Below are 19,620 nucleotides of genomic sequence, written 5' to 3'. Positions count from 1 at the left end.
CCCCGACGGCGGCACTGGCTCTGGCTGCGGAGAGAGCCCCGCACGGGACAGGGGGTACCTGTCAGCACCCCTGCGGCTGCGGGTCACCCCTAACAGGAAGTGCAGCCGAGGCACTGAGCGATGGCGGCTGTGCCATGGCAAGGGCCTGGCTGTCCTCGCTCCCAGCGCAGCCACAGCAGAGGCCCGGTGCTTCCCTGGTGTCACAGAGGACACTGCACTGGGACCAAACTGCATGCAGAGATGCTCTCGTAGGGAGGACGTGGTGGCTAGGGCAGGTGACCGGGGTCTGTGGAGTCCCGGAGGCTGCCCCTGTGGCACAGTCCGGTGCGGGCTCGCCAGCGTGCGGTGGGCACAGCTGCCCTGCAAGGCCGGACACACAGCAGCTGCGTGGCCCCGACCCCCTCCCAGGAAGCCGCTCTGGGGCAGGCCCTGGGTGCACGTGTGGGCGCTGCTCCGCGACGCTGCGGTCCCAAGGCTGCTTGGCAGAAGGCCGGCGTCAGCCTCCGTCTCCACCGGCAAGGTCCACGAATCCCTGGAGGGCACAGGTCTTTGCTTTACAAAGAAGAATTAAAACAAACCTTAGGCTTCAGCTCCTGCTCTGAAAGCGCTGAGCACAGCGGGAGGGGCCTCCTGCTGCCACCACCCTGCGGGGAGATGAAGGTGGCCCATGTCCGAAGCGGTGGGGCCGCAGGGTCGTCCTCGTGGTGCGGGTGGGATGCTGGGGGCACGGCAGACACCTGCCCTCCACCGCCCCTGCTCGTCGAGACCTCGCGTGAGAGCAGACAGAAGCACGAGGTCCAGACCAAGAAAGAAAGACACGTTTTATTAGCATTGTTACAGCAACGCGCGACGTGCAGGGTCCTCAGTGCACAGCCGCCGGAGCGGCGAGCGGGTCGAGCAGAGCGCGATACCCAGTGTTTACTCAAGTGCGGCACAGGCTCGCCCTGGACCTCCAACAGAAGACTGAGAATCACTGTACAAAAAGGTAAATAAAAATAACACCCATTTATCTATTTTAAAAAAGTGCCGGTCTCGAGCGGCAGGGCGCAGAAAGGCCGGAGGCGCGGCGGCGCCCGTGCCCAGGGACTGAGCCGCACGGCCTGGGGGCAGGTGGCCGGGCCTGTCCTGGCTTCTACAGCTTAACTGAAGCGTTCCAGATTTTCACCTTTTGGAGTACTTCTGTTTTTAGATCTTTCTCTACTAGTTTCTTAACCAGCCTAACGCTAGCCAGCCCTCCTCAGAGGCCCGAAGGTCGAGACCAGGGACCCTCCTTGGCAAGGCTGAAAATCTCAGTCAAGAACGAAGAGGCCAAACACCAGAATCTTAAAAAGCCAAATACGGCAGAGCCGGTGCCCTCTCAGAAAAGCACTCTGACCCTCCCCACCTTAAAGTTCTACTTTGGTAAATATTAACGCTGAACCATTAGCAAAATATTTAACCCAGTTAGCAAAATTAACACCGTCATTTCAGAGTTACTCTTGTGCATAGTAAATGTTGCAAGATGAACTTCACATTGGATAAAGCGGATTTGAAAATCAGTTTGCGAGAAAGTGTGTCTCCCTTAACACCCATCTAAGCTCAGGGGAACGAGCAGGGCCCCGCAGCGGCGGCCGGTCTGCGCCTCCCGCGGCCGCGCTAGATGGTCTGGTATCCGGCGTGGCTCCTCTTCCTGCCAATGAGGTAGGCGATGAGGACGATGAGGACCAGCCCGGCCAGGGCGCCCCCCACGGCGATGGGGATCAGCATGCTGTTCTCGTCCAGCTGGCACTCCTCCACTGCGGACACAGGGAGCGCACACGCTCGCGCCAGCTGTCCCCGTGCGACCTCACAGGCCCCGCCCCCCGCCCCGCCCGTGCCCATAGCCTGGCCGGGAGGACGGAACAGCACAGGCTCATCCACCACCGCCCGGACACCGCAGGCCGCGCGCCAGCATTCCCATATCCTGCTTTCCCAGGGGAAGACACGTGCCAGCTCCTAACATGACCTCCGTTCCCATGGCCCTCTGTGCCCACATCCGCGACGCCGGACCTCTCAAAAGCAAGGCAATGCGCGAAGGGGAGTCTGCTCTGCGGAGTGCCTCAGCTGCCCACCCAGGAGCACAGCCGGCAGGCCCGTGCGGAGTCTGCAACGCTGCCCTCGAGGCTACTCACCAGACCCAAACTTGTCACCTTGCACCTGGAATGCCTGGACCCACACTTTGAAGATGTTGACGGAAAAGGCGTCCGTGACCTGCACACGCTCCTCAGCGTTACACTTGTACGAGTTCCCGATGGAGGCCTGAAGGGCCCTCAGAGAGCTGTTGGAGGCCTTAAAGGTGGGCTCTGCAAAGGCAGGGGAGAGTGAGTGCTCTGGGGCGCCGGGATGGGCCGGGGCCGGGGTGGGGTGCTGTGGGGGTCTCACCTCTGGCGTCAGGAAGAGTCATATTCAGCTGGATTCCTTGCAGGAAATACCGGCTTGTACTCGCGTTCTTAAAGAGAAGACAAGAGCCCTGAACGACCCGCCAGACTCCCGCGCTAGCGTCCCACCTGAAGGGTCGTCCGGTGGTACACCGGAGCCTGCGTTCCTAGCTCCAGCGTGAAGCTGTGGGGTACGCCGTCTGTTAAAGGCATCCCATGCCCCTCGAGAATGAAATCTTGATTGTTCCTTCGAGACCTTTTTACTGAATCAGACTCTGCTCAAATAGGGGCCGCAGGAGTCCTAGTCTACAAAAGCAGGCTTTTCCCAGTGCCGTCGAGCTTCTCAGCAGAAACCCAACGGCCGCTCGGCTCCTCTGCGGTGTGTGAGGTCAACACCTGCCGAGGGCACGGCTCCTCCCCCGTGTGGTTCCGCTAACTTCACAGGGGATGCGTCCCCGACGGGTGTAAGGAAGGGAAGAGCCGGGACGCAGAGCCGCTGCCCTGCAACCAAGTGCCAGGGGACGACAGTGCGTGAGGGGGAGGCTGGGCCGAGCGGGGCGGGCTGCTCCCACGTCTGCGGTGTCGAGAACCAACCAAGACGCTCCTCACGGAAACATAGGATGGGGGTAGGGGGCGAGGGTCCAAAACACCAGTAAAAAAAAAAGAAGGCAGAGAAAGCAGACTCCCCCTTCCTCACAAAGGCAGAGCTGGGGATTTCCGCCCCAGCCAGCGCACAGGGCCCTGGGCTCCGCCGCCGCGTGGCAGCAGGCCAGCGGGGACAGGAGAAAGAGCCACAGCGGGCGGCAGAGCGAGGCCCGACCCGGTTCTGACACCAAAGCCTCCAGGCTGCGGGGGAGCGGAAGCCTCACCATCCCAAACTGGAAGGCCAGGAGGGAGACGCTGTCGCTGCGCAGCTCCAGGGTCACCAGCTGGGGGCCGCAGCTCCCCCCGGCGGTGGTCTTATTGGGGTTGATGCCGAACACTCTTGTCACGGTCTAAGTGAGGAAAGCAAAGGAGTTACCCTGCGGGTTCCTGCCCTGGCTCCTCCTACTCTGGTCAGGACAAAAGGAATCTTAAAACAGGAACTTCAAGGCCACAATCATTTTAACCAAAACCAGAAGGAAAACATCTGAAGTTCCCCCAGCGCAGATTTCTGGGTTCCAAAACCATTTTCCCCGCTCCTCCTGTTACTACTTTCACGAGGACGCACACCCGGCCCTCCGCCCCATCTCGGAAAGCCGCAGGCTTCACGCCCATCACAAGCGCCCTGCACAGTCTGAAGCTGTGCTTACCAGCAGAGAGAATCATTATTTCAAAAGAAAAGCATAAAAAAAGGTTGGAGCAGTGAAGTTTAAAGCGAAATTTAACATTCTCTTAGGGATCAGTAAACTTGTCCCAAAGAATATGCCAAACGACACGTGTCTTCAGCTTTGGGGACCCCCTACCACTCCCTGATTCTGTCTCAGGGAGCAGCAGCCCTGCATGCGGACAGATGGGCACGGCCGTGGGCTGAGAAGCCGACCACAGCTCGGACTTCACTCAGACTCACACGCGGGGTCCTGCTGCTCACGGACCAACCCTCCACACGCCGAGAAAGGGCTCTGGGGGCTGGGCCTACCGTGTTGTCCTCCTTCCTGTAGGTGACGTTCAGCTGCAGGCCCATGCTGGCCAGCAGGCAGGTCCCGTTGACGCCGCTCACGTTGTACTTGTACACGGAGGGGCTCTCGGGCGTTGGGGATGGCGAAGGCTGGGGAGGCGGTGGCGGCGCCGTTGTTGGGAAAGGCCCGTCTTGCTCACAGCGCGTCTCTGGACAGACGAGAGGGAAGAGAGACAAAGTCCCGGTTCTCACAGCTACCGGGAGCGGTGGCACCCCCGCCGCTGCTCCGCGCGCCCCGTACGCAGAATGTGCCTTCTCGGTCCGCCCAGGGACGGCACGCGCCAACGCACGCTGCAAGTACGGGACAGGTGGGCGCCAAGGTGCCACGGGGCCGCCCTCCCTCCTGCCGCCGCAGCACGGCTCTGACTGACGCTCCTGCAGCTCAGCCTCTGGGCAGCCCTGCCCTCACAGACCTAACCCTCTGCGCAGCGCAACTCCCATCGTACTGTGAAGGAAACGTCGACCGTCACCTGCCGCCGGGACAGGCAGCCGAACGCCGCTGCGAACGGCAGTCGTTCCAACAAAGTCTCCGTGCGGCTGCGTGCTAGGCGTGGCGCCGGGGACCTCTCAGGCTCCGGAGGAGGGACAGAGACAGCCCCAGAAACACGCACCAGGCAAAGCCCGGGGTGTCAGCACGGTGCCCGGGGGAGACGAACCCAGGAGGGCCTTAGAGGAATGAGCGTCTGGTGGGCCCCCTGCGGGACGAGGCCAGCGCTGAGACCAGGCCCCAGAGTCAGCCAGCTGCGGGGGTGATCTGGAGCAGGAAGGGGCGGAGGCACCCACAGGCAGGCGCCCTCATGCAGGGAGAAGGCCCCGTAAAGTGTGGGTGGAAACTCCCAGGAAGGAACCGCCATCTAGGAGTGAGGGAAGCTGGAGCAGGACAGGCCCTGGCAGAGGGCACACGGTGCCCCCCGAGGAGATCTCAGCAGTTTAATCTGGGATTTACAACAAAAATCCATATTCAAAGCCAGGGCAGACGGAACCAAAGCAAGATAAACGAACGTTCTCTGCAGGTGCACCCCGGACAGACCGCTCCTTCTCTGAACACGACTGGACCGTCCTCGGCGCTTCCGGGAGACCTGAACTAAGTCAGTCCTGAACTAAGCTGTTTTCCCACCCTCTTTCTGTGGATGACCGCGGAGTGTGGAGGACTTCCACGACTGCCATCCAGTTCCCGCCCTGCCCCCACTTCTGCTCCGCTGAGCCAGGGAGCCGGCCCACTGCTCCCAGGGCCACGGCGCCCGCCGGAAGACGCCGAAACTTCCAAGCACCTGATGGCTTCTTGCGCCGGGCTCAAAGGAGGCTTCCTGCCACTTCCTCCTCCACAGACCATCTGCCCGGGGGCAGTCGAGCTGGGGGGAGACGGGCAAGTTCACCCGTAGGAAGACTGACACAGAAGTGGTTCCACACGCCTCCTGGAAAGTCCGCGCACGCGGCGCGTCTTCACACTACACAGTCTCGTCCAGTCGGATGCCGCTCCGGCCCGGAGGTGAAGACGGGAGAGCGCGACGGACTGGGTGTGACCTGGGCTCGCGGTGGCAGGACGAACGCGCAGGAGACGGCCCTCGGGATGTGCTGGCCGTGCCGCCCGCCTCTCGCCAGAGCTAAGCCGTAGGCTCGGGTCACAGCTGCGCGGGTCAGTACCTCACAAAGGGTCACACGTGACACAATTAACTGTGCACCAGCAAGAGGAGAACAGGTGGCCTCCTGATCCTCGACACGCACGGGGGAGAGTCACCTCCACGGCTCTGACCGGCATCTTTACACACGACCCACGGTGTTCACAACGCGGGGTGCCAGGTGTCAGCCGGGGAGCACGGCCGGCGCACCGTCGGGACCGCGGGAATCTGCACGGATACAGCGTGCTCCTCCCCCTGCTGCAAATGCCAAGTCCGCGCTCCGGCCAGCCCGCCCCGGAGCGGAACGACAGCCCTACCTCGCGGAGCGCGCCGTCCACGATGAGGAAATCCTAAGTAGGAGGCACGGCGTGTGCTAAGTGCTACCCGCGCGTGAGGCCGCCTCTGGGAAGACCCGGGACCCCAGAAGCGCAGGCTACGCGCCCTTCCACGAGCCCCGCGCAGTGATTTTCAAAGGCTCCCGGCCTGGAGGCCCCAGACGACCCACCAGCAGCCGACCTCCAGGGAAGCCCGTGTGCTCAGGCTCGCGTGGGGACGGACACGTGAGCAGCAGCCCCTCACCCTGAGCCACGCTGAGTCCCTCCCAAGGGAGAAATGCTGCCAAACTGGGCGGGAGTGGGTGGGACATGAACTTGGGTCAACCATACCGAAAAGTCCCGATTCTGAACGAGCGGTCCCAGAGGCATCCACAGGTGCCATGCACCAAAATTCAAGACGCCAAGATGAATGAACACAAATCCTCTGCGGGCCTGGGGCAGGAAAGGCAGTTCCCACAGAGGGGAACGTGCCCCCTGCCCCACCTCCAGGCAGAGCTCTCCACACTGACCAGAATGATCACGACCTACCACCCTTGCAGAGGAGAACAGATGCTGCTTTCCTCGGCGCTCACCTGCCCCAGCGAAACTGCTGGGACCGTTCGGCAGCCTTGGCCTGTGCGCGACACTTTTAAACCAGAATCTGCCAAGCACAGGCTTCTCTGATAAGACAGCGCACACGAAGGGACAGAGCGCACCAGGGTCTCTGGTCCAGGCCCCCACAACAGCACACTGCAGACGAGCGAGGCCGCAGAAGCCTGACCCGACACCGCAGTTCATCAAATAAAAACTTTACGTGGGTTTTTGTGACCGAAAATTTACTAATGTTTGGATGTTATCTTTATGGAACAATTCTCTCTTTTTTAAGATTTTATTTATTTGACAGAGACACAGTGAGAGAGGGAACACACGCAGGGGGAGTGAGAGAGGAAGAAGCAGGCTTCCGGGGGAGCAGGGAGCCCGACGCGGGGCTCGATCCCAGGACTCCGGGACCATGACCTGAGCTGAAGGCAGACGCTTAACGAGTGAACCACCCAGGCGCCCCTTTATGGAACAATTCTTAGTGAAGAATCTAAGAGTAGAATAAACTACAAAAAGATAAAATATACTTAACATAAGTAAAAGGGAATCTTTTCCCTGAAGCAGCTTACAATTTGGGTAACAGACCAAAAAACCAAAAACAAAAAAACTGTGCCTAGGAACCAAAGAAACGGAACCGGCACAAAAGGAGATAAACAAATGATTCAATTTTAACAGAAACCCAACACTTCTAAAAGCCACATACGCTGCCGTGATACAAGTGAGAGCTGCATCAGACCTCCTGCTTGACAGGGGTCCCTTGGATTGCACACCACGGTCACAGACCGCAGCACAGACTAAGAGTGGTGTGACAGGGGCTAGCCAGGAGGCTCTCCGAAGATCAGACCCCAAGCTCACAGAGAGCTGAGGACAGTGGGACACGTGAGCAGCAGAGCTTCAGTATGGCTCAGGTCAGGTCATCAACTCCAGCTGACCCTAAATGACATGGGGGAGGGGCACCGGCCCCCACAAACTCGAAAACCCACTTTAACTTCTGACTCCCCGAAAAACTTTATCATAAAAGCCTACTGCTGAGCAGAAGCCTTGCCAATAACACCACCAATTAACACATTCTGTATGGTATAGACACTGCATACTGTTTTCTTCCAACAGAGGTAGAGGAAAACGAAAGTGTGCAAACGTGTTTACAGAACGCGCCGCACGTCCTGAAGCAGGACCGCGAGAAAGTGGGCCCGCACGGCTCACCTGTGCTGCTCAAGGCGTGCGGCGGTCATCTCTGGGAACGGTGCGGCCCCTCCCCATAGAGCAGACACCCATTCTGGAGCTCCTCCCTGGCTACTCTGAGAACTCCCCCAGTCACTAGGCCCCAGGCTACTGGAGGTCCACATCCCCCAAAATAAAAAAGATATCACAGCGTTGGGGGTACGTGGGGGGAGGGGGATGGTCCCTGGAGCTCCTGGCCACATTTTTTGTCTGCTGGTTTCGTTTCTTAGCACGCCAGGTAAAGACCGATCAGGGGTGACTGTAGATAATGTGACCTGATAGGGACAGGAGTCCAAAAGCCCAATGGGGACTCCTTCCCATCCAATGAAGAGTAAGCAGGTATGCCATGACCTCACCGAGCCGGCCAGCCTGTCACAGGGGCACGCCAACTTGTACGGGACACTCTGTGCATCTCGGGGACGCCTCTTAGCCCCTCTTCCCAGCGGACTCACTAGGACAGCGCTCTAGCGTCTTTCAGAGGAAGCGCGTCTCCTTTCCAAAGCAAACTCATCAGCAGAGGCAGCTTTAACATAAAATGGAAGCAAGCTCTGATGAAGCACGGGACACAAGGGGGGTGGGGAGTGAGGCTGAACTTTGTGACCGGGTTTCTGATCAACAGCTCACAGAGCACAGCAGGTAGCTTCCCCCCCGGCAACCCTCTGCAGGACAGGACGGAAGGCCTCCAAAGACGGGGCCAGCGGCAGGATGCAGGCACAGGAGGGACCACCTCCTTTTGGCAGCTTTTCCATCTGGAATCACACGCATACGTCCTCTGCCGGGAGCGACATGCAGGACAGCGACGGTGAGGGACTGTGTGCGTGTGCGGACGAGGCTCTGGGAAGCCCGCACTCGCTGTTTAACGGGGAGCCTCACACTGCTCTGAAAAATAAAATCTCTTCAAAAAACAAAATAACCTCACAAGAAATTAGCCTCTCAACATTCTCGCGTGTGACTTTAGCCCAGAAACCAAGCCCTGCCCTGGGCTCTAGTGCCCTCAGGAGCCTCAGGAGCGGGGCAGCCCACACGGGAGGCCAGGTCATCTCGGCCCGTGGCCAGAAGCTTTCCAAGCAGAAGAAAACCAGCTGTGGAGGCCAGGAGCTCCACCCCGCGGCCACCAGAGGCCCAGGCAGCAGTGAGCTCACCGCACCGAGCCAGCAAACCCGGACGCTCCCATTTCCCAAGGCCGCGGCAGTTTCCACTCTTCCGTTCTGCTCCAGGCAGGAGGGAGAAGACTGCTGGGGACGGAACGCGGCCACCGCCTGGAGACCGGAGGCATTCTGCGTGACCCAAAGCCCTGCGCGGTCACTCCTCCGCTTGAGCAGGCGCTGGCTGGCGCGCACACTCGAGCCTGCTGGCTGACGCGCACACATTCGGCTCCCCCGGCGCGGGCGTGGAGAGAGTGCCCGCCTAGCCCGTCTCCTCGGCTGCAGGGCACACAGACCTCCCTCCCCTCCCCGCACACTGCTGCACGTGTTCTTCCCAGTCACCGACAGCGAACGTTCTAGATTCTGGGGCTGTCTGGTGGCTGTGCCGTCCCAGCTCCGCCACGGGAGCGTGAAAGCATCCGTAGAAACGGGTGTGTGAACGAACACGGCTGTGCTGCAAGAAACTCGTTACAGGCACTGAAACTTGACTTTCGCGCCATTTTCATGTGCTGTGAAACATTCGTTTGGTTTTTCTTCACTATGAACTGATAAACACAACATCCAGTTTTCGCTTACCGGCCTTAGAGAAACTGGAGGTGAGCTGGATGGCCTCTGCAGGCCAGAGCAGACAGGCCTCTCAGGAGGGCCGCGCCCAACGGCACAGACCGCTGATCAGTCTGTCGCGCCCCTCGGCAGCAGTGACTTGGTGCACGTCCGTCACAGGCCAGCAGGCACCTCCGAGGAGCCAGTCTCACCCCAGGGGCGCTGCAACCCAAGGCTCGCGGGAGCTCGGCTAAGCACCAGGAGGAGGGCGGCTTCCTCAAGGCCATCAGCCCCTCACCCTTCCAGAAGACGACCGCAACTTGGGAGCCGACTGGAGGACTGAGAGAGCCTTCTGCAGTCACAGCCGGATGACAACATGCTTTACTACGAGCTCAGAGCGGGGCCCTGAGATAAGCAATCGGCCTGAATTTCCATCTCAAGCTGACGGACCTGCTAACACGGGCTGTTCTTACTTCACAAGGGAAGGAAACAAAGAGGCTGAGCACCTTACCCAAGACCACAGAGCTGGGGGGGCCTGGGGTCCTGTCTTGTTGGAACCCAGAGCCCACCAGTGGAGCTGGGCTGGTGGGTGCTTCCCTGGTGGCTCATCTGCCCAACCCCCTCCCCGAAAGGCGCTCGAGATCTTTCCACCATCTGCCCCTCAGCCCGTCAAGCTGGACAGAAGTTAAGCCTAGGTCTTGGTCGAATCACACTTGGCTTGAACGGGAAGAGATCTTGTGACCCTGACAGGATGCAATTGCTTTGCCCTTTTAAATCAGTATCTGTCCAACCTCACCTAAAAAGTTACCTTCTCCAGAGAAAAACACGTTCAGCAATTCTAGCGCGAGGCCCCAGCTCAGTCCTGGCTGCACGAGCCCTCCCACACGCGTCCTCCTCAGGCCTGGGCTCAAAGCCACGTGTGCAGCCACCGGAGCTGGGACTGGGCACCCTGGTCAATGGCAGCACCCTACCTTCCTTGCTGAAGCTGCTGTTGGCAAGATACGCTTGGATGGTGGCGTCGCGGAGTGTGACGGTGACGTTGTGCATGTGGACCTGGTCGGTGCTCACACACCTGTACTTGGTATTTATGTCCGCCCGGATGTCAGTGGCAGATTCCACAGTCTGGGTATCTGTATTTAAAAAAAAAAAATCAATTTTTAAGCACTTAAAGTACTAACATTTTAAAAAATTTTGAAATATTAGATACTCTCCAATCCAATTTTCTTAACTTTATAACTGGTGGGTTTGGGTTCTTACCCTTGGAGCTTGCATTGGGGAAAATCTGTGTGTCAGATAAGTTATAAATAAAAGTCATCAGCCGAACACTGTAACGTGTTGCATTTCTTGTGAAATTGAGGGCCAGTGCATGTCCTCTTCCAAAAGCGATCCTGAGACTGGGGTCCGACGCGCGCTCTCCGCCGCAGGAGCTGCTATTTGATACGGCTGCATCAGACGGCAGGTCGAAGGTTACGTTCTAGAGCAAAGGATGACAGACCCAGTCAGAACCCAGGTCACAAAAGGGATTCAGACACACCAAAGAACGGCCTTCAGGAAGTCGGACCTCAGCCCCTTCTCAGATGCCACCATTAGCACATTCGTTTTTAACATAAATAAGAACATAAAGAAAATCAGTATTACGTGTCGGTACGTGAAAAGCATGTTTAAGACAAAGCTGACAATTACTCAATCAAAGGTTCTTTGCTAACATGACTTCACAGCAGAATTAAAACGGAAGCCGTGCTGTTACACTGAAGTAATTCTTACCAGGCTTCAAGTGAGCCGTGTTGTTTTTATCGGACAAAAGCACTACCACTTGTTTGCTATGAAAATGTTGGGAAGTCCATCTTCGCGGGACCGAGGGCCGCTACATGAGCACTGGGCACAGCAAGCTGGGTCAACCTGTCAAATCACGAAGCTACACACCGGAAACGGACCCAAGTGTGCGTCGACTGTACTTGACACACAGACAAGGGGGTGTTTGCTGCCGAACTGCCCACTGCAGGGAACACGAACCACTACAAAACCACCCAGAGACCCCCCAAAGGAGCTGCACCGACTAACCAAAGTGCAGCAATGCTGTCCACTAAAGCTGCTCCACGAAAGGACAGCTCCATGAGGTGACGGAGCTACCGTGACAGGAGGGCCCACGGCAGCACAGGGAGATCCCATTTGTGGAACATGATATAGACCACAATTACATTTAAAAAATCCAAACACAAAACAGTGGTAAGGACCACAAGAGGTGTTTGGACCCGTCTCTGTAACTCGAAAGGCTTCTGCGGTACAGAAGCTGCCCAGACACCGCCTCTCTCGGGTGCAAGCACGCTCACGTGGAGGACCGCACTCACGAGCTGATGAGGCCTGACCGTGTGGCACAAAGCCCCGAGTGTTCCAAAGGAGTTCTGTCCCTCCCACCAACGCCGGGCCCCCTCCACCATCCCGCGGTGGCAGTAAGATAATCTGATGCTGTCAACATTGGGGCTGGGCAGGAAAAAACTGTGGTTTCAACAAAGAACTGAAAATATTTGGTTGAGAGACACATTTAAGAGTCGATGTTAAACAGAAGAAGTGGAATGTCCAGCAGGGTAATTAACAAAGAAAGATCTACAGATGCAAAAGGCCTTTTTTTATCCTGCAGGAGTACAAGGCGCTTTAAGAGGGCAACTGAGGAGCATCTCAGAGTGGGACCGCGCTCGCAGGCGGCTCGGCAAACAGCAGACACAGCTGTGCCCGGAGCCCGAGAGTGTGTGAGACGTCCGGGGTCCCAGGGGGACTCCAGCACACCAGGCCGGTCAGCACTGTGACCAGAGAGAGGACTCGTGCACAAGTCTGGGCCAACTCTCCTACCGGACGGTGAGAGCAGAGGACAGGACGGCTTACTAGTCACGACTGCGGCTTCAGGGTACACAGAGCACGGGCGGCGGCCCAGTGGGGTACATGCATACGCCGACCGTGTTACGGCGAGGTCCTTCTCCAAACACTTATTTAAAATAATAATAAAGACCCTTCACACACACCGCACACACGGACGAAGGCCCTGGTGTTTCCTACCTTAGGCCCGCTCCCGGTGTCATAGCTGGCCGTGAAGGCAGCGGAGAAGTTGGCCATGATGCAGGCTGTCCCGCTGGCATCCTTCACCACAAACATCGCTGCTGCGCCATGTACGAGGCCTGCTAATTCCAAGAAAGACAGAAATAGCCAAAGACAGTTTTAAAAATACAAGCGGGTGCTTCTGTTGCCTCCAGCTGTGGCAACAATGGGCTTTACTAGGAGACACCACTGGGCTGCTTAAAAGAAAGAGATACACGGGTTACCAGGCTGGTTTCAGCTGGGTCTTCTGTCCTGTCTCTCCTAGATACGAGTTTGGAAACGGTAACTCTGAGTCCATCGATCAGCTTGCCAACCTGGCTGACAGCTCTTTAATGCTTGCTGTCAGGACACTGATGGGGAGAGAGGTCACCTGGAAATTCCCAGGGCACCCCTGGGCACACGCCGCTGCACACTCAGTCCTCAGAGGGCCTCCGGAAGACGCGCGTGGGTCCTGGAGGCACGAGACAGCCTAAATACTGACCTGCAGCAGCCCGTGGGAGAACTGGTGCCATCCAGTGCCAGCGTCAGATCGTGTTACCTCTCACGGGCCGCAGGCATGGCAGGAAAAGCCATGGGCTCACAGATCCGAGCTCTGGGCCCAAGTTCAGAAAGCTTCTCAAGAAGCGATTCAACAGAACCTGGACGTGGCCGGGTGATGTTAGGACACCGGTCACCATATCTGGGGAGGGCTGCTATACCCCCAGAAGGAGGGGACAGAATGAAATTCTCACAGGTCCCTCCAGCTCGGCAGCAATGATGGCTATTTCCTCCTTAAATTCTCAGGGTCAGTGCCACGTCTGGCTTCATGACACCCACCGCCCCAAGCAGGCGATCGGTGGGCATCAGCCGGCCCAGGCACGGAGCAGCAGCTGACTCCTCCAAGCTGAGTGTGTCCTTGCGCTCAGCTTCCACGGCCAGCAAAACAGGTGTTTCCGCTCGTCCTAAAGCCGAACCGCTGTCAGCCAGCAGCACGCACTGCAGGGTTCAGCAGTGACATGCCCTCCCTCCTTGCGGCTGCCGGTGCCTGCACACCCTCTAGGTATCCTCTGCCACTCCCGAGTGTCGATGTGCCTCAGGCACACTCTGAAGGCACACACTCCGCGGACACTCGTAACTCTGCAATCTAAAATCCCTGTCCCTAGCAAAGTGGATGACTCCAACAAACACAATTTATTTTACCCTTTCAACTTTCAGAAAATAAAATCTTTAAAGCCAACTATTATTCAGGCACAAAGCGAGATGTAGCCAGAAACCCCACATACCTTCCTGGAAGTTTCCGGTACAAGAAATACCAAAGTCTGTGTTCACAAGAAGCTGGTGCACGAGAATGAAGCCAACTGGGGCGAATAAACCTGTGCGGTGTGTTTTGCTTTGCAGAATTTTAACCTACATCCCAGAATATTCAGGTAAGACTACACTGAAGGCAACTCTGATAAATGAATTTCCACTGTAAAACCTAGAGAAAATGCCACAGCTCGTTTCTGACTCAGTAAAGGCTCTCAAAAACCAAACAAATCCTCCTCGTGCCTTCAGAGGACAGGTTAAGCGTCCCGGGGACGCAGAGAGACGCCGGCGAGCAGAGCGTGTTAAAGCCCGTGCGCTGGAGCCAGGAAGACACCGGACACTGACCCAGATCAGGTGTACATGGGCTACTTCGTGCACCAGTCAAAGGCTCTCCTGGGCCTGAGGCCCTCACAGGTCTGCGGGGCTGGCTCGGCTACAGCAGAGTCACGCGTGGTTGCGTGTACGCCACGGACACGGCAGGGGCTGACACGGCAGGGGCTGCCTCGCATGGGATCATGCACGGACCACTTTTTACCACGCTGCACTTCCACAAATGAGTTCCCGAAATTATCAAAACACTTTCTACTGACTCAAAGCCCTTCATTAGAATATACTTAACGTTAAATAACTTTTTAAACACAGAATCTTTTCACTTAGTAAATACTCTGAGGATATAAGCCTTCAAAGTAAAAGAAGTACTACCAAACAAATCTGAACTTTTACCAGCACTAGATACCCACAATTATTCTGGAGGGCTCCAGAAATTTTCAGTTGTTCAAACAAGAAACTTAGCCCCAGAAGCCAGATTCCAGTCAAGAAAAAGAGCTCGACAAGAGCATCAGAACATAAAACTCTTAAATGTCTGTATGCTAACGGTCCAAAGTTTTTTTCTTTAAGATTTTTAATAAATTTATTCATTTGGAAGAGAGGCGACAGAGCGTGAGTGAGCACAAGCAAGGAGGGGGCAGGAGGAGAGCAGAGGCAGGCTCCTGGCCGAGAGGGAGCCTAAGACGCGCGGCTCGATCCCAGGGTTCTGGGATCACAACCTCAGCTAAAGGCAGACGCTTAACCAACTGAGCCACCCCGGAGCCCTTTAATGGTCTGAGGTGTTTTTTTAAAAAAATTCTGTAACAGTGATAACTGTTTAAGAAGAAAAAAAATCTTCTTCAATGAGTTAGAATGCCGCAGTGATGAGGAGCGGGTGTCCCTCTTCAAAGCCAGCCCCCGGCCCGCTGGCAATGGCTAACCACAGAAGTCCTCCCCGCAGGCACGGACTTGGTCACTTCTCCAGGGGTCGTGCGAAGGAGCACATCTGGCTTGTTCCTTCCGCACACTTCCACTGGTCGCGACCCCCCTCCCTACAACAAGCACAGCCGTCAGCGGTCAGCAGGACCACGAGAGACCATCCCATCACTTCCTAGTCGTGTGACCTTGGGCCGGTAGCAGCTGCTGCCTTGCATTTATGCGCCTGTGAGCTGGAACAGGCGTGCCGAGCCGCTGGGGCTATCAGAGTATGAGGCACCGGCTTCACGTGCACTGACGCTTACTTCGATAGAACTGTTTAGACTTCAACCACCGCGTTCATCGCGGACTCCTCAGTATGTGACACAAAACGCAGAGTGTTTGATTTAACGGCACTTGCTACGTGCCAGGCCCTGCTCTAAGCACTCCGCAGTTAATTATCACGGCAACAGGGGAACACTGTCCGGATTCCCGTGCACAGCTGCGGACACTGAGACAGGGGCCTTGACTTGCTCAAGGTCACACAGCTAGTTAGTGATGCTGAGTGATCTGGAACTGGTGCCACATCCCAACCGCGCTTCCTCTCCAACACTTGCCAAGTGAGCAATAGGTTTCCAATTGTGAAACACTCATTTCTGAAATGAAGACACTGCCCTCCGAACAAACACATCAATGAACTTCTACATTAAAATGTTTCTAAGAAGGGTTAAGCATCTGACTTTGGCTCAGGTCATGATTCTGGGGTCCTGGGACTGAGTCCTGCGTTGGGCTCCCTGCAGGACAGGGATTCTGTTATCTCCCTCTCCCCCCACCATCCCCCTGCTCATGCATGCTCTCTCTCAAATAGTAAACAAAGTCTCAAAAAATATTGTTTTAAAGAAATACTTCTAGTCTGTCTTGGTTTGATGCTTTTAAACTCAGTACTTTTTTATTAATCAGTAATACATAATCATCTGTGAAGATTTAAATAAAGAAGAAAAAAAGACCAAGGTTCCATCCCTCACAGGGAATCCCAATCCACAGAGGCAGGGCCCGGGTGCGGACACTCTTGAAGAGCTGACTTTAGTGCGTCTGGTGAGGGATGCCGCTGTAACCCGGGGCGTCTGTGTGCACGCAGGGAGGACGTACTACGTGGGAGGCACAAGATGGGCTGTGAGATAAGGGAGATGTGTGTGTAAGTGATCACAGCACAACTGAAAGGTCATTCACGCTACACACACAGTCAAGTCCTCTGGACGCCGACAGTCGGGAGTGTCTGAGCAAGACAGTCGGACCCTGAGCACTTCAACTGCAAATACAGCTAAGAATCTGGTCACCAACCTAAGCAACTGACAAAAGTCCCACAATCAAGAATACTACTAATCAAAATAAAACTTTTCAAGCTTCCTAAGTGACAGTTCTTTATTGGGAAAGGGGAAGGAAGTCATCTAGTTAACACCAGTGGTTTAAAGAGTCACATTATGCAATGTCACCTAATCCCAAGTACTGGACACTTTCAGTTCACCCTTGGTTTTGCTTTCTACCAAATACTGAAACACAAATGAAGCTTTAAGAATTACTTAAATTGTGAATGTAGGAAGAATCTGTAGTTTTGAAGTTTGAAGTATTTTTTAGAAAAAATGCTTTCTGGTGAAGTTATGCATCCAAACAAACATTTAAAATTTTAAGACCAAAACCCTTGGTACGCCTGGGTGGCTCATTTGGTTAAGCGACTGCCTTCAGCTCGGGTCAGGATCCTGGTATCCTGGGATCAAGCCCCACAGCGGGTTCCCTGCTCAGCCGGGAGCCTGCCCCTCCCTTGCTCCCCGCTGGTGCAGTCCCTGCCGAATCAATCAATAAAATCTTCAAGGAAAAAAAAGGATCTAAATCCAAAGGAATATACCTTTTCTAAAAGTTGGATTTCAACGGAATCTAAAACCTGAAAAGACAAGCCAGTAAGCCTTGGCCAGCTCAGGACACCTACAGGACTCCCAGCCGGCACAACGCAGGGAACAAGGCTGCTTCTCTTCATTTTCAAGGTGAGTTTCAAAACACAAAAATCCGAAACTCTCGAGTTTGCGAGCCCTTCTAGGAAGGCACAGCGCTGCCGGTCCGAGATCCAGCAACACCTCCGGCAGGACGCACGCCTGCCGCGGAAGGGCAGAGCCCTGGGTCTACTGCCCGAGTGAGGCCGCCCCTCCGGTTACTCGCGCGGCTCCGCCACCCAGGGCGCGGGACGGGCAGAACAGACACGGGAGCCGGAATCCACCGGCGCCGTCACAGCTCCCAGAGGCAGAGAGCGAACCCGCGGCAGGCGGGCGCCCGACGTCCGCTTCCCGCACGGCGCTCCCCCTTCGGAAGGTCTTCCAGACGCTGCCGTCGGGAGAACTCCCCGCTCTAGCGGGGAGCGAAGGGGCCACAGGGAGCCTCATCAAGGGCCCCTCAACAGACTTAAAACCAAGGCGCGCAGTGACCCCCCGACAGACAGCGCGCGGCCCCCGCTCCTGCGGAGACGCCCCAGTCGGGAACGCACCGGGCACCCCCGCCGCTTCCGAGGTCGGTCCGGACGGAGGCCAGCGGCCACCGCACAGCAGCGGCGCTCTCCGCACCCCGCGCTAGACACGGCCATTGTGAGGCCCGGCGCCGCGCCCCCGCTCCCCCGCGCGCCCCGCCGCCCGGCAGCTCAGCCCGCGCGTACGCACCGCAGGCGCACCCGCCCGACCCGACGGAAAGAAACCCAGAGCGCCACGACGGCTTCTAGGAGGCCGAGGTCGCCGCGCCGCGGCCCTTCCCGGGGAGACCCGCGTCTGCGGCAGGACAGGGGCCCAGGCAGGTCCCGCCGGCCCGGCCGCACAGCGCACCCGGCCCCGGGGCCCCCCAGCAGCTGTCCCGAAGCCCGCAAGCCGCGGGTTTCCCAACCCGACGCCCAGACAGCGAGTTCGCTGACCCCCGGCGGAAGCGGCCCCCGCGGACCTCTCGCCCCGCGTCCTCAAGCAGCGGCCGGACGGCTCCGCGCCAGACCCCGGCCGCCGACCTCGGCCCCCCGGCCCTCGCGTCGTCGGCCTCCCCCGGGTACCGGGCGCCCACCCCGCCCGGCCCGCAGCCCCCGGCCCCGGCCCCTCACCGAGCAGCAGCAGGAGCAGAGACCGCCGCCGAGCGCCGCCGAGGGCCGCCATGGGCGCGAGCGCTGCCGAGGCCGGAGCGGGAGCCGAGCGGGTCGGGGGCGGTTGGACCGCGGGCGGGCGCCGGAGGCGGGCGGGCGGGCCGGGGGGCGGCGTGAGGGCGAGGGTCCCGCGGTCCAGAGGCCCGGCCGCTGTGGCGCCCGCGGCAAGCGAGAGACCCTTCGGCCGGCGGCGCCCGTCACGTGAGTCTGCGCCGCGCCCGCGCTGTCACGTGACCCCGCGGATCTCGCGAGAGCACGAGGATACGACGGCTTCGCCCCGGCCAGCGCCCGCCTCGCACGTGACCCACAGGCACGTGACCGTGGCTCCACGTGACCCCAGCTACGGGCCGGGGAGGGGCCTGCCGGCTTGAAGCGGAAGGGGGCCAGGGGCGGCGCAGGGGGCCTGGGGTCCTCAGCTGCTCTTCCGCGTCCGCCCGAGGAGACGGGTGGCCCGAGGGGCGGTTCCCTGCAGAGGCTCGCGCCGACCTGGGCCGCCCGAGAGCCTCGACAGGGACCATTTGCTCCCTCGGGGCCCGGGCACTGTACCGGCGGCTCCTGCCGGCCGCTGAGTCGCCAGCGGCCGGACGCGGGGCTGAGAAAGGCGGGACTCGAACACGCGGACTGGACGCTGCGATCCCCGTCGGCCCCGCGAAGGACGGAGCTGCCGGCGGAGCGAGGCGGAAGGGGATTCGGAGGTGGCCGCCGGCCGTGACCCCTGCTGGAGGACGGGCGGGGGCGCGGCGCGGGCATCGTTCCTGCGGGGGCCGGAGCCTGGTGCAGCGCGCCCCTCCCTCCTCGCCCGGGAGAGGAGCTGGCGGCCTCCCCGCTGCTGGAGCCTCCGCGGGGCCTCTCCCCGGCGCTCGCCCGTGCTCGAGCCCTTGGTTTCCCTAGAGGCTCCCCGGGTCTGCGCTCATCGCGGCCTGGAGCTCCGGCCGCACGCCCTTCCCCCCGCCCGCCGCCCCGCTTCGCTCACGCAGTTGTGCAGACCCCGAGTGTCCCGGCCCCTCCTCCTCGGCCCGTCCTGCTGCCCCACCGAGGCCTCCGCCCCTCGCCGCCTCTGGAGGTGTTCCTCGAGCTCGAGAGGCGCGTGTGTTCACTGTCACCACCGGACAGTCCTTGATTCTTGGGGCTTTTCCCCTTAGTTTCCCACGTGCTTGCTTTTAGTAAACTCGTCATCCTTGTCCAGCTTCTGACCTATCAGACTTCCCGAGGGGCCTGCCGTTGAGGACAGCGGCAGGGCCTGTGTGTCCCCCCACCAGCCTCCAGACTCCGTTCTAAACCAGTTTCCTTTATTAATGCTCAGGGGCAGGAGTTCGCAGTTCTTAAAACTACTTTGGTTACGGCTGTTGGCAAATAAGTAGTTTGCA

General features: G+C 58.3%; 1 protein-coding gene across 2 annotated transcripts; it reads right to left on the bottom strand.

Moving 5' to 3' along the window:
- Nucleotides 1-796: 796 nt before the first annotated feature.
- Nucleotides 797-18,340, bottom strand: LAMP1 (lysosomal associated membrane protein 1). Of its 2 annotated transcripts, none has more exons than XM_044250159.1 (9): nucleotides 18,215-18,340; nucleotides 12,547-12,668; nucleotides 10,753-10,969; nucleotides 10,467-10,625; nucleotides 4,015-4,202; nucleotides 3,266-3,391; nucleotides 2,401-2,467; nucleotides 2,151-2,321; nucleotides 797-1,775 (listed from the first exon to the last, which is right to left on the bottom strand). In XM_044250159.1, the coding sequence occupies exons 1-9, from the start codon at nucleotides 18,264-18,266 to the stop codon at nucleotides 1,636-1,638; spliced, it is 1,242 nt and encodes a 413-aa protein (XP_044106094.1). In that variant the 5' UTR covers nucleotides 18,267-18,340; the 3' UTR covers nucleotides 797-1,635. The 2 variants fall into 2 exon arrangements, with proteins under 2 accessions (XP_044106094.1, XP_044106095.1); XM_044250160.1 differs by having other exon boundaries at nucleotides 12,547-12,665.
- Nucleotides 18,341-19,620: the final 1,280 nt, after the last annotated feature.

This window comes from Neovison vison, chromosome 5 (assembly GCF_020171115.1).
Source record: "Neovison vison isolate M4711 chromosome 5, ASM_NN_V1, whole genome shotgun sequence".
NCBI classification, from domain to species: Eukaryota; Metazoa; Chordata; class Mammalia; order Carnivora; family Mustelidae; genus Neogale; species Neogale vison.
The sequence above is the reverse complement of the archived record's forward strand: the minus strand, read 5'-3'. Positions and strand labels throughout refer to the sequence as shown.

Coding starts and splice junctions, on each gene's coding strand:
- LAMP1 (XM_044250159.1), bottom strand. CDS start 18,266: ATGGCGGCCCTCGGCGGCGCTCGGCGGCGGTCTCTGCTCCTGCTGCTG. Junction 12,669..18,214: donor TCTGCTCCTGCTGCTGCTCG/GTGAGGGGCCGG, acceptor TCTTGGAATTAG/CAGGCCTCGTACATGGCGCA. Junction 3,392..4,014: donor ACAGGAAGGAGGACAACACG/GTAGGCCCAGCC, acceptor TTCCTCACTTAG/ACCGTGACAAGAGTGTTCGG.